The sequence below is a fragment of the Nannospalax galili genome, unplaced genomic scaffold (genome assembly GCF_000622305.1).
Source record: "Nannospalax galili isolate Female #2095 unplaced genomic scaffold, S.galili_v1.0 scaffold661, whole genome shotgun sequence".
NCBI classification, from domain to species: Eukaryota; Metazoa; Chordata; class Mammalia; order Rodentia; family Spalacidae; genus Nannospalax; species Nannospalax galili.
Window position 1 is genome coordinate 422,103 of NW_008345457.1, and position 14,257 is coordinate 436,359.

Sequence of the window (14,257 nt, forward strand, 5' to 3'; positions counted from 1 at the left end):
TAATCATCAGAGCACCAGACCAGGGGAATCATCTGTCAGCTCCACTCCTAATGCAGTGCTCAACAGTGCTCAAACCGTGCAGGCTGTTTGCTCTGTTATTACCTTAGAAATACAACATAAAATACTATATGTCCTTCAACCTAAACATGTGGAGCACTGTTCTACGTTCCACCTCAGTGATGCAATGGCACAGAACAGAACTTCTTGGACTTAAAATGCTGACAGAATCAACTGAGCGTCCATGGAGCACGGGGCCCTACCATCAGTAACAAATCCTATTAGCTCTCCCAGGCCTTCCACAGAGCTGAGTGTCCATCAAACTTTCAAGGTGCTGGCCAAACTGAGAAGTAAAAAAATACTATCCCACTTAAAGTCTGAGCTTATTTTTCTGCACAATGCCTATTCAAGTCCTCTGTCCTGTTTGGACTGACTGTTAGTCTTTCTCATCTGTAAAAGGTCTTGTCAATAAAGGAAATTTTCCATTTGTGGGGCAAATGTTTTTCCTCAGTTTGTGATCTCTGTTTTGAGTATTATTATAATAGCTTCCCACTTAGTATTTCAAATACATGTATCAAATTTTCTCCTCCATGACATCTGGGTTTTATATCTGTTTAAAAACAAAGCGTCAGAACAAAACTATAAATTAATTCATGCTTTGCCTTCAAGTTTTCTGTTATTAGAGCTTTTGTTTTGTTTTTAATCTTCACCAATCAGAGGCCTTTTGTGGCAGGCAGGAATTGGAATGATGCTTTCCCCACGTGTAGTGTTCCACAGTGAAATTCCCACGTGCTGACTTCTACCTCTGAATTCTCTCCTGCAGGGTTCTGCTTCTGCTGTGGGACTAGTATTTTCACTGCTGCAGCTTCAGAACATGCTGTATCCCTGGTTGGCCTGGAACTGCCAGAGATCTACCTGCCTCTGCAGGGTGTGAGGTTAAAGATGTGCACCACAATGCCTGTCTAAATTTTAAAGGCTGCTTTATACAGATTCTAATTGATTTCTTTTAAAATTTACTCCTAAGGGTATAAAGGTTTGTGGTTGCTGTTGCTGCTCCTGTTGCTATTGGGATTTTTTATTTCATTATAATTTAAAAGTAGATATAAAGCACTCAAAGCTAAGAAACTGAACTGCATCAATAACTAATCCTTCTGAAACTTGTGTTCCACCTCCCCATAATTATTTCTGACTTCTGTATGACTCAGGCACTTGCTGTTCCTCACGCTTTATTGCTTATATGGATTCCAAAGAGTAAAGACCTGGTTTTCAAAATCTCAGTAGCAAGAATTAAAGCACCTGTACAAAGTACAGGAGAGGTGGTCAGGCTTCTGATAGTGGCCTTTGCTACACAGCGACTCCCTGTCTCTAAGGACAACAGCCAAACACATTAGGTGCAAAACAAAAGAGCAGTACTAACCACTCTTAAAAAGTTTCCAGGGAAATAGAATCTTGTCTCTGGGTGACAGTGTGGCTGTAGCTTTTAGGAAAGATTGAGGGAACCTCTTTTGAGAATTAGTGGGTAAGGTTGTGAGCATGCCCAGAGAGGCACATGGCATGTGGCTTGCTACATCAGGCTATCTGGTAGCCTGCAGTCTACCACAAGGCTGCTGCAGAGACAAACCCAAAGTACTCTACACTTTCTGGTATGTCTGTCTGTCAGTCAGTCTCTCTCTCTCTCTCTCTCTCTCTCTCTCTCTCTCTCTCTCTCTCTCTCTCACACACACACACACACACACACACACACACGCCACTGAGAGTTTAATTTACTTTATTTTTAATGAGACAGGGACTGGCCTGAAACTTACTATGTAGCCCAGGATGGCATCCAATTCAAAGCAATCCTCCTGCCTCAGCCTCCTGAGTGCTGGGATAAAAACCCTGAACTGCCACACTCGCAGGACTTTGTGCTTCTGTGTCTTTGGTGTTCAGAGGTGAGATGTGGGCATATCCTCACTTGGATTTGGCCTTCCTGAGTTGGTTCCCCTTTGCCCACTAGCACTGCACTTCATGGTCTTACCACTGCTGCAGTCACTACACAAGCAGGCTTGTACTTTTTGAACATTTGCTTAGCATGTTTTGGATTCCATCTCCAGCAGTATACCCACACCTACACCCACATGTCTTGGCCAAATTTTGGGGGAGGTCATTAAGGAAAAAGATTGTATGTGAGTCAATCTGTTTCTTCAACCCAGAATCTCCCCATATTTTCTGCACTATTGTCTGTATACATGAAAGGTATGGTTCAATCTGCATTTTTACTTTTAATTATATGTGTAAGTGTCAGTGTGACAGCATGTGCACCTGTGAGTACAGGTGCGTTTGGGGCCTACAAGATCCTTTAGGGTCTTTGGAGCCCCTGGACCTGGAATTGCAGGCGGTTGTGAACCACCTAATGCAGGCCCTCTGAAAAAGAGCAGTAAGCACCCTTAACGGGTGAGTCATCTCTCCAGCCCTCCACCTTATTTTACATGGGGTTTCTGATGGTTTTGATAGTTCTGAAGTCACTGCTGAAGGAAGGTCCCTAAGCATACAACTAGATCAGATGAATATAGTAACTATCTATTATGTTGATGATGTTTCTATGTTTTACTTTTCTTGGAAAGTTACACTGACTAGTATTTTTAGGGAAAGTCAGGTTAATGGGAATGCTTCAAAGGTTAAGTGGGAAGCATAATTTGGTTTAAAATATACATATACTTAAAAAAAAAGACTTCAAAAATGCCTTCTTGGCATGTAATGAAATAAATTTCTCTTTAACTTGTCAAAATAGCATGGTACTGGGGCTGGAGAGATGGCTTTTACATGGGTGCTAGGATCTGAACTCTGGTCCAATGATTGCTCTTAACCACTGATCCATCTCCCTAGCTCCTTTATCAAGATGTATGTGAAGAGAAATAATACTTTGCAAGATCTTCCATTTGTCTGTTGGAACCATTTAACCTGTCTGGTTCCTGCAATGAAGTATTTTTGTAAAAAAATATTTTATTTATTATTTTTATTTTATGTGTATGTGTGTATTGCCTGCATGTAGGTAAGCACACCCCTGTCATGCAATGCCTGTGGAAGACAGAAGAGGCTGTTGGATCCTCTGGAATTGGAGTTAAAGAAAGTTGTTAGCTGCCATGTGGGTGTTGGGATTCGAACCCAGGTATTCTGCAAGAACAGTCAGTGTTTTTAATCACTGAGCCATCTCTCCAGCCCCTGCAATGAAGTATTTACTTGTGAAATAATCTGGTTCTTCCCAGCTCCATAATGGCAGGTGAACTGATAAAGAGAATCAAAAACCTTTTATTGGGCGCCAAGAGGATGGCTCAGTGGGTAAAGGCTGACAACCTGAGTTTCCATTCCCAGAACCCATGTGGTGGATGGGGAGAAACAACTTTCACAAGCTGTCCTCAGACACAGATCCACCTGCTTCTACTTCCTGAGTGTTGGGAGCAAAGCTGTGCACCAGTGTACCCGGCCATAAATTTAATTTTTAAACAAAAGTATATAAAAACTCCTTTACAGTGTGGACTACCCTCCATGCTCTACTGTGAAAAAGCAGACACCAATGTGACCTTTACTTTTCAGGCCATCCCCTCCACCGAAAAGAAGCCAATAGGGCTGCTCCCTCTGTGGATGCAGGAAGCATGCTAGGCAAGCACTCTTCCACTAAGCTAAGTGCCCAGCTCTCTTGCAACTCTTTCTCTTTTTGGTATGAATTCTTAATTCTTGAGAATTTCAACAACGAACCTAGAGATCATCATTTCAGATGAACGGACCAGTCAGAGAGCCCTTGGGATCTGCGCGTCTTCCTAGGCCCCCAACTGTTTACGTGTTTACAGGTGCATGTCCCCATGGCTGGTTTTTTACATGAGTTCTGGGAACCCAAACTCAGGTCCATATGCTTGAATAGCAAGCACTTTACCCACTGAATTATTTCCTCAGCCCTTGCAGGAACTTTTTAAAGACTAAATGTTTTAAAAACCCATTAGCTTTAAAACTAATGATTCAAGTAAAAAAAAATATATATTTTTTTTAAAAAAAGGTTTTAGTCTTAAAATTTTTAATTTATATGCCCATATGATTCATGTGTGCTATGTGCAGGTGCCCATGGAGCCCACCCACATATCAAGAATCCCCTGGACTTGGAGTTACAGACAGTTATGAGCCACTGACAGAGGTGCTGGGAACCAAACTCAGGTCCTATGGAAGAACAGCACACACTCTTAACTGCTGAGCCATCGCTACAGGCCCACAAAATGTGTCTATTTTTAAAAAACTACCTGCTCACTGGGCGTGGTGGTGCACACCTTTAATCCCAGCACTCGGGAGGCAGAGGCAGGTGGATCTCTGTGAGTTGAAGGCCAGCCTGGTCTACATAGTGAGTTCCAGGACAGCTGGGGCTACGGGGAGACCCTGTCTCAAAAAGACACCCCCCCCAATAAAAAACTACCTGCTCAAGTACATACTTCTGAGTCTAATGGGTTAGCTACATGACCTTTGGCCAGACATTCAAGTTGAAGGAGAGATATAAGGCAGATCCTCAGCACAGTGTGGGGAACATTCTAGAATAAATGCTTTTAGAATGTGACTTTTTATTCCACTAAAAATGTTTTTCATTTGTTAAACATTCAAAAATATTTATCTGGAATGAGGGAGATGGTTGAATGGACAAAAGTGTTTGCCAAGAACCAATTTCTCTAATGTCCACATACACATGCACAGCCATGCACACACAATAAATAACATAATGTAATAATAAAAAAGTGCACAATTTTTTTTTTAAAATCTTCATTATAACCCTGTACCACAGGAATTAATGGAGTCCTGGGCATGGTTGTATATAACTTTAATCCCAGCACTCGGGAAGCACAGTCAGGAGATCTCTGTGAGACTAAGGCCAGCCTGGTCTACATTGTAAGCTCTAGGCCAGCTGGGGCTACAGGGAGACCCCTATCTCAAAAAACCACTTAAAAAAAAAAAAAAAGGAATTAGTGAAGATCAAGAATAAAGTATGTACTATTGCATCTTAAACATTTCATTGCTATTAAAGATCTAGTACTTCAGAAAGTATCCAATATTCATCATTCACAAGAACTCACCTGGTATGGCCTAAAGACTCCCGCCATATTGGCAGCATCACAACAGGCTTAACTGCACACTCCAGAATTGCTAGAGCCAATGCAAATTCTCTGGGTTTGCTACACATCTGAACTGCCTTGATCCAGTTTGCCCTACATTTCAGAAGGAAAGAATAATTTCATTTGGTTGTTTCTTAAATGAAATACATAGAGTTGTAATTTACTATGGCTTTTTTCTTAATATTTTATTTATTATTTTATGTATATGAGTGTATTGCCTGCATGTGTGTAAGTGCACCCATGCCATGCATTGGCTATGGAGATCAGAAGAGGGCCTCAGATTCCTTGGAACTGGAGTTATGGATGGTTATTAGTCGCCATGCTGAGAACTGAACCCAGGTCCTCTGCAAGAACAGCCAGTGCTCTTAACTGCTGAATTAACTCTCCAGCCCCCAACTATGATTCGATCTTGTAGCACAAATGAGAAGGATTTTGGGGGCGGGAGCAAATATATTCCACTACTGAAATGCCTAGCTGGGACAGTCATAGATTTAGTTCTCCCAACTCTTTGACCGTCTACAATAATTCTAGAACTTTGCATTTCACTTGACTCTAGGGATAAAATTCTGATGTCTAAAGTTACCTAACTGCTAGTGTTGCTTCAGCAACTCCGAAGCACAGACATACGGCCAGTTTCCTGCTTGCTGACCAAACTGACCTCACTGAACTCACTGGTAACAATATTTTAAGGTGTGCATCTACAAGGACCATCTTTGTAAGTATTCAGCATATTTATGACAATAAATTAACTTTAGTGTCCTTTACCTGTGTGAAGCCCAATTGGGATGAAGAAAGGATGAAGGGATATTGCTTTCTAGCTGTGTGATGGTCAGCCTCAGCGTAGATATGGTAAGAACTTTGGAGCCATGGACAGAACCATTCCATTTGAACTCCCCGGCTGGAGTCAGACAGAACTTATGTGCCAGGTGCCTCCTCTTATCATGATCTTCCCTGTGCTGGTGCTTATTCAGAGCAAATGAATTGGTAGAGTACTGATTGTGGTAGACACGATACTTTCCTTCTTGTCCCAATTTAAAGTAATTGTTGACATTTCCTTTCATGACCACTTCCTTTTTGGTACTCAACCGTGAAACTTCTCCTTGAGAGCTAACTACCAGTACCTGACCAGAAAAATAAAAATATTTCATTATACATGTCAAAAATGCAAATTTTGTCTGCCCAACTGTGTTACAGTACCTGTAATCAATCACTCCAAATAAGATACATCTTATGACTGAGATGTTGAAGTTTAAAACCTACATTAAAAGTGAAGTTTGAAGGCTGGGCGTGGTAGGACACTGTTAATGCCATCGCTCGGGAGGCAGAGGCAGGCAGATCTTTGTGAGTTGAAGGCCAGCCTGGCCTACATAGTAAGTTCCAGGACAGCTGGGGCTACAGGGAAACCCTGTCTCAAAAAGACCAAAAAAAATTATTTAGGGTAGAAGAAGAAATCCTTAAATGGGCAGGGGGGTGGTCACATTCCTAAAAATCCCAACATTTAGGAGGCTGGGGTTCAAGGATCATGAATTCAAGCCCAGCCTGAGGTCTGTCTCAAGACTTAAGACTCTGTCTCAGAAAAAAACGGGGCCTGAAGATGTCTTAGTGGGCAGAGCTGCTTGCCACACAAGCCTGGTGACCGAAGTTCAATCATGATGTGGGAATTATACCCACATTTAAATGGAAAGACAGCATAGATTCTACAAAGTTTTCTCCTGATCTACACACACACCACACACACAATAATAAAATTTAAACACAATTAAAGCGAAAGCTAACAATTTACAAATAAAAGAAGATATGCTGCGAAAAGAAAAGTGCTCCTAATTATTACATTAGACCTAATGAGAACTTCCACGAATTTTAGATATACACATGAAACTCTATGGGGATGTGATAGGGATACATTCCCCTAGCATCATATCACCTTTATAACATATCGTTTAGTGAAACAGTAGGGTATTATGCATAACTCCTAAAAAATATATGGCTAAAAATACCTCTTCTACTGCTCCTGTTAAAATTCCAAATTTGATAGACCAGAGGTCTTTAATACAGTGTTTTCCAATAGCTTTTTCCAAAAGTCAATCTTTTGGCAATCTTCTGGCCTGGTACTCACTATGTAGTCCAAGCTTGCCCCAAAATGGCAGCAACTCTTCTGCTTCAGCCTCCTAAGTGGTAGATTTCAGTCATCCACCCCACACCCAACTTTCCTTCAACTCCCTCCACCCCCCCAAAAAAATAATAACTAGACTACAAGAGAAAAATGTTAGAGTCTTTTTGTCATAGCAAGACAGAACTATTTCAGGATAGTTTTGAATGTGTGTACTGAGTTTCTAAGACAACACGTGTATTTAACTGAGTATCAGAGTGGAGAAGCTGTATGAAAGCTACTGCCATGATGCTTCAACTCCAAAACGGTTGTCACCATTCTGTCCCCACAGTAGGCAGGGGTAGAGAGACCAGGGTCAGTTTTGCTCTCACTGTTCAGGCAGAGCCAGGCACTCCAGGGTTCTCCTGAAGTGCTCACCTAGAGCTCTTTGGTAAAGCCCAGGAGGAAAAGCCCTACCCTCTTTAATGGGATGGTGCACACCAGTAATCCCAGGACTGAGAAGGTTGAGGCGGGAGGATTTTTAATTTGAAGCAAGCTTGGGCAACACAGCAGACCCTGTCTACAAGCAGCAACAATAATAAACCCACATGCATAAATAAAACAGGATTTCTCTCTTTAAAATTGTACACAAATATCCAATCATGTAATAGCATCTGCAACAACACTTAATCATGATACAAGTCTACCACTTTTGCTCTTGTTATCCACTAAACTCTTAGAAATGGAGAAACTATATTTCAAAACTAGGTCTATAAATTTTCTAACCCTATTTTAAAGATTTTAAGGTACAATAAAATTCCAGTTCTTCAATGTACAGATTTTTGTTTAAAACAAAACATACCTCTTTGCCCTCCTTAAATAATTTATTTGCTTCATGGGCTGCAGCTGCCACCTGCTGACTCTTCAGCTGACTGAGTTTGCTATCAGGATTCCGCAGCCTGGTGATGATGCGTGTGGAGCCTGATCCTCCTCTTCCTGCTCCAGAACACTCACTGATTTCTCCATTAGATTTCTCTGATCTGAAATCACCTATTATCAAATGAAAAAGTCACAGTGACTGCTGTAAGAACTGTAAGAATGCCTTGTCTATCCAATATTCACATGCCTTATACATTTAAGGTCCAAGAAAATAAAGCAGATAAAGTCCTTGAATTGGCAAAGCAAATGTTATGACTTCTCAAGAATTTTACTCATTAGTAAACATCAAAACATTACTGTGAGTCATTTATTATTTTGTGGGAAATACAAATGTAGATTATCTACTTGGAAACTCATCCACTAGAAAGGAGGGACCTCTAGAAATGCAAACGTAACAACACAGTGGGTGTGGGTGTAGTGCCCACTCCATGAGTCCTAGCATGTGGGAGGCAGAGAGGCAGGGGGATCTTTATGAGATCCAGGCCAGCCAGGGGCTACAGGGAGACCCTGTCTCAAATAAAGTAACAAATCTAACAACTCAAAATGCACACAAAAAATGTTGCTTTGTATATTCTATTATCAATTTTGATATTAAAAGGATAGTGCTAATTGTAGAAAGATTTCCACTAACATTCAACAAGGTTTTAATTTATACACATAAGTGCCGAATGAATTTTTCTCTAGAGAACCTAGATAAATTATTTGTGTAAGTTCACTAATATGAAGAATCAACTAAAAAATTTTTTAATAAAGACCTCTTAACACTTGCCTTGAAACTTAATTTTTGAAGGTCACAAGTGGACCCGCCCAAAAGCAATTTCTGCTTTCTGTATATACAAATCTCACTTTGGTTAAAAAAGAAAATACATACCCAGGTCACCACTTCACTGTACAATTTCCACTGGTCAGAACAAGGTCTTTTTGAAGCTTTAAAAGAAACTACAACAGTGTTGCACTGGTAAATGCAAGGCCAGAGAATTTCATATATATGGTGGCAAGCTGACAGGACTGAGGAACTGGCTGTGTATTTTGGGGTGGGAGGGAGTTTAACACTAGTTGGCTTAATCTGTTCCCTCCCCTTTATGCCTCTGGAGCGGAATGTTTCTCTCTCCACTTTTATTATATAATTTGGGCAAAGTTACAGATCAAGTATTTTGCCCTCTGGAAGCAAGAGTAGCCAATTTGATCAGAACACTATCCCACTTGATGACTGTTCCAGGAACTGACTAGATTCCAATCAGCATCCTACTTCATTTTTGTGGGTGGTGGGAACTGAACCCAGGTCCTCTGCAAGAGCAGCCAGTGCTCTTAACCAAGTCATCTCTCCAGCCCGTCTTCCATTTTAAAAGGGGAAAAAAAATCTAGAGGTTAAGGGAGCTGATTTTGTTTCCTTCTCTTTTTCTTTTATGGGACTGAATCCAGGGCCTTGCACAGGTTAGGCAAGTGTTCTACCACTGAGTTGCATTCCCAGCCTAAAATTCTACTTTTTCTTCTCTTCTCCTTTCTTTCCTTCCTTGAGACAGGATCTCACTATGAAGCTCTGGCTGGTCTGACACTTAAGCAGAACAAACAAACTAGCTCACAGAGATCTACTTGCCTCTGCCTCTTGAGTGCTAGGATTCTAGGTGAGCACTATGGTGGTGCACCATCATGGCTCTAACTGTTCTATTAGTGATCAGGGAAAATGTACATTAGAGGCTGGTAATGTCTACCTCTACAGCAGAAGACTGTCACTTGTGGGGAACAATAATCACCCATGGGGGAAGGAAAAATATAAGAGAAAACAGGAGACAGAGCTATCCTCAGCTTCTTGGACCTAACAATGCACCCGAGGCTGTCACCAGCCCTGGACTTTCCTGGCAACTCTACTAATGTATCCATTTTAAGCAAACTGAATTTCTGTCAAGAGCATATAATAACCCAGCACAGTATTTTAAGATTTTTTTTTCTCCAAAATATGCCACAGAATAGAGTAGGGGGCTGAGTGTCTTGCCATACCAGGCTGAAAGCTGGTAACCCAGGCTACCGCTACCTTCTCATAGGCCTCAGATTGTGACACTATGTGTGCTGGAGCTTTAATGCCAAACTGCTAACTACCTCTTTCTAGGGACCATCTCTAACATTCTGGAATAAAGTTGTTATGGAAGTTGCTTTGTCTAGGTTGGATTTCCTGAAAGAAATGGCAAGAGCTTTTTAATAGAAGCCCTTCAGAGTACAGCCACAATCTAATATTGCTCAGAACTAACCCTTTGCCATTTGCTAAATTTAATACAAATAAACAATGGGAAAACAACTTTATCCCCAGAAGTCAGGGTGAATGAGACAATAAGGGAACAAGGCTAAGAGCAGAGGTCCTCCTGGAGCCTCTACCCAAAGACCATACTGCTGGTATCAAAAAGGGGTGAATCTCTGCAGATGCCTGGTGGCAGAATAGACACCTGCTCCATCCCAGCTCCTTTGGCAAACCTACACAGACTCTACTGATCAGGCTATTGGCCACCAAACAGACAAAGTAAGAAAACAGAGGGGCTTGCTTCCAGGGATTCTGAGACAAGGTACTAAGTAAGCATTAGGTAGTAGTGGGAATTCCTATAAATCTGTAAGGGAATGTTATTGCCAGAAACAACAACAACAACAAAACAAACCCCTCCAAACCTGCCAAAGTGGTATGTATCCATGACTGTTCAACCCAAGAGCAATCCTCAACTGCCTAGACTGCGTAACAGCTAGTGGGAACCAGGCTGCAAAAGCAGAATGGCCATCAGAGGGAAAATCCCTCAGAGACATCAAAGTGCACCTTCCACTATCAGGGCAGTGGGTGTTAAGGGCAGCTAAATACAGAATTTGACACATGGGTTATAAGGGTAAGATAAACCATAACCAAACCTATCAAAATTAATGCATAACACACAGAAATCTTAGATTTCGGCCAAGATACCCATTGTGGGCCAAAGGGTTTGGGAAGTTTTCAGCCGCGGTTGAGAACTCTGCACTATGTTAGACAGAGGCATTTTTTAATTGAATACATGGGAACTAATTAATACACTGTGCTGAGTTACCAAAGGGCGGAACTGCAGATGTTTGCTGTGTTCTACCTTTGAAGCATCATTCCTTGTTCTCTGGAAAATCATTCCTACCCCATTTCAACCACACACTTTTCTGTAGTCAGCAATAATACCTTGCCTGCCCTGGCCACAGGTGTGGAACAATATGATCCAAGAGAGGCCACTCAAATTCCTTCCTCAAAGACTTTTGATTTGGAGCAGGAGTAGGGGCTTTGCCTTTGGGCCACAGACCTTAGAAAGACATGAAAACAATTGCTGGTGCCATCTTACCTGTAACTTGGAGAAAGTCTGTCTATATTAGGAGAAAATGAAATTAACACACAAATATATGTAGATTTAAAAGGTGAAAGAGAAAGGGAGGAAGACAGAAGCAGTTGTTATACACAGGGGTCCAGTTATGTCTCATGATAGTGTGGACTTTCCAATTACATAAGCTAATTAAATTTCCCTTTTGTTTAAACTATTTTATCATGGTTTGGTGACAGACAATTGAGAAAAATCCTGATTAAAACACATCTCCAACCTTATACCATATATAAAATTATATTCAAGATAAATTAAAAACAATGTAATAGAAGTGCCATGAGAAATTTCTGTAAAACACATTTATATTCTTGAGATAGTCTTCCTTAATGAGACAACGTGCAAAAAAACTCTACTGAAAAGATTAATAAATCTAGCCACATAAAAATTTAAAAACCTCTGTATAACCAGACAACAGCATTAAAAGTAACTAATACATAAGCACATATTTAAAACATATAATAGCCACAATACATAAAGCATTCCTAAAACTTAAGGAAAAATATCAAAACTCAACAGGAAAAACATGAATCATCAATTCACAGAAAGTTAAACACATGAAAAGAAAACCATATTTGTATGCAGAGATACACAAATTTTCCCATGAAATACCGTTTTTGCAACTGGCAAAAATGGTGAATTTAGGTATGAGAAATATATGTACGTAAATTATCAGTATTAGTCCCTTTTGTGTGCAATTAAGCAGTAGCCACCATTATTTTTTCTTTTTTTTGGTCTTTGAGACAGAGTCTATAGTCCCAGCTTTGTAGAAGCCTGGAACTCGCTTTGTAAACCAGGCTGGCCTTGAACTCACAAAGTTCCTCTCACCTTTGCCTCCCGTGTGCTGGGATTAAAGGCATGCACCACCATGCCCAGTTACAACCATTATTTTTAAAATGTACCTACCAGTTGAACAATAATTTCATTTGCTGTTTCTTACACTGTCAGAAATAACTGCATAAAGACACATGCTGAGGATGTTAAAAAGCACCACCATGGTGATAGTGAAATATCATGCAGCAGTTAAAAACAATGAATTTAATTCATAACATCAAGAGCCCCTACATGTATTACTGAGTGGGGGGAAGAAAAAAGAAAACCTTAAAAAAACAAAAAAACAAAAACCAACCAAGATGCAGAATGATCCCATTTATAAATATACTAAAAAAATAAAAAAAAAAGACCCCAAGAACAAAACAAAAAGATGTAAACATACATATATGAATGTAACTGTAGGGAGAAAGATCTAGAATGTTACACACCAAACTATGTATGGATGATGGTTATGCTTGGGGGGGCCGCAAAAAGGTTTCTTTTTCCCGTCTGTGTACTTCATGCTTTTTTGAAAGCAAAAACAGTGAGCTTAAGTGCTACTGTGTTAAAACAAAACAAAACAAAAAAACCACACAATAACAAGACTATATCTTCCCACCCCACTAAAATTTTATTAAAAAACTGAAAATGTTTAAAGAATAAAAAGTGTTTTAAAATCTCCCTGGAATGGAACATGTGTCCTTACCTATCTCTTCCTGAACAGAGACAGGTGTGTGGGAGTCTCTTTCTCCGATTTCAGGATCATCCGCTGCCTTAGACTCACTCTGGACAGAGCTGAGTTCACTGCTGCTGTTACTGTTTTCCAGATTAGGCTGGATGGAGGCAGTGGTAGCACTAGTGTTACTGCTGTCACATGTCTTGTTAGAATCTTCTAGAAAAATAGAATATCTGATTTTTAAATTGAAAATCATACCAAAGATAGCTGACTGTCAGAAGGACATTTAATGGTTTTAGGACTTCACCACAGTGCTGAACTTTCAAAAGCAAAGCTGATCATGGATGGAAAATTAAATATGTGTGAAAAGAAATTGGTAGGTGCTGCCCTACAAGTTATCGTTAAACTTGTCAGTCCACACACTCACAGACTATCATCATCTAAGTACATGGCAGACAGCCTCCTAACAGTCCACAGCACAAGAAAAAGCAACTGATAGAATTATTTCACAAAACTTAGGATACATCACATACTGAAGAGGTGCTTTTGCTGGGATAACAGTCAACATTTGAAGCTTATATTCATTCACAAGTTTCAAAGGGCATTAGAAACAGAATTAAAGAGGACTATTTATCTCTGAGTTTTTCTGTCTAAATGCAATCACTTTTCTGGATAATTTGATATCACTAACAGTTTAGTTCCTTAATAAAAATTACTACAAGGTTAAACGGGGAAACCCGAATACTTTCCATGGGCATTCAGAAATCAACAGCCTCCTTCTGCACCCCAATTTCTCCCTGAAAAGGCACACTCTATCACTTCACTAAAAAGCAACTGATAATATGTCACACTGACACCACGGAATGTATGATGAGGTCATAAAACTGTTTGAGGAAAATAGCCCCCAAACCTAACAAAATATAGGAAAACAGGAATAATCACAAAAGAAGTAAAAGTTGCCTTTAAACATAAGGAAATATGATTGATCACTTAATTCAAGCCAAGAGAAACGCAAACTAACACTATATGGAGAACCAGGTGTGGTGGGGGCTCACACCTGTAGTCACAGGATTAAGAGGCTGTAGTCACAGGACTTAAAAGGACTGCCAGCTGGGCATGGTGGCACACACCTTTAGTCCCAGCACTCGGGAGGCAGAGGCAGGTAGATGTCTGTGAGTTCAAGGCCAGCCTGGTCTACATAGTGAGTTCCAGGCCAGCTGGGGCTACAGGGAGACCCTGTCTCAAAAAG

At 40.5% G+C, this 14,257-nt stretch overlaps 1 protein-coding gene across 2 annotated transcripts in view; it reads right to left on the reverse strand.

Moving 5' to 3' along the window:
• Bptf (bromodomain PHD finger transcription factor) overlaps window positions 1-14,257 on the reverse strand; it is a 128,540-nt gene that overhangs the window by 55,584 nt on the left and 58,699 nt on the right. Inside the window, exons 6-9 of one of the 2 annotated variants that reach the window (XM_008841614.3) lie at window positions 13,039-13,224; window positions 8,075-8,262; window positions 5,889-6,244; window positions 5,085-5,216 (exon numbers count right to left, since the gene is read on the reverse strand). In XM_008841614.3, the coding sequence (XP_008839836.1) occupies window positions 5,085-5,216; window positions 5,889-6,244; window positions 8,075-8,262; window positions 13,039-13,224 (862 nt within the window). The remainder of the gene's footprint in view (window positions 1-5,084; window positions 5,217-5,888; window positions 6,245-8,074; window positions 8,263-13,038; window positions 13,225-14,257) is intronic. The other variant, XM_008841615.3, reaches the window with a different exon arrangement.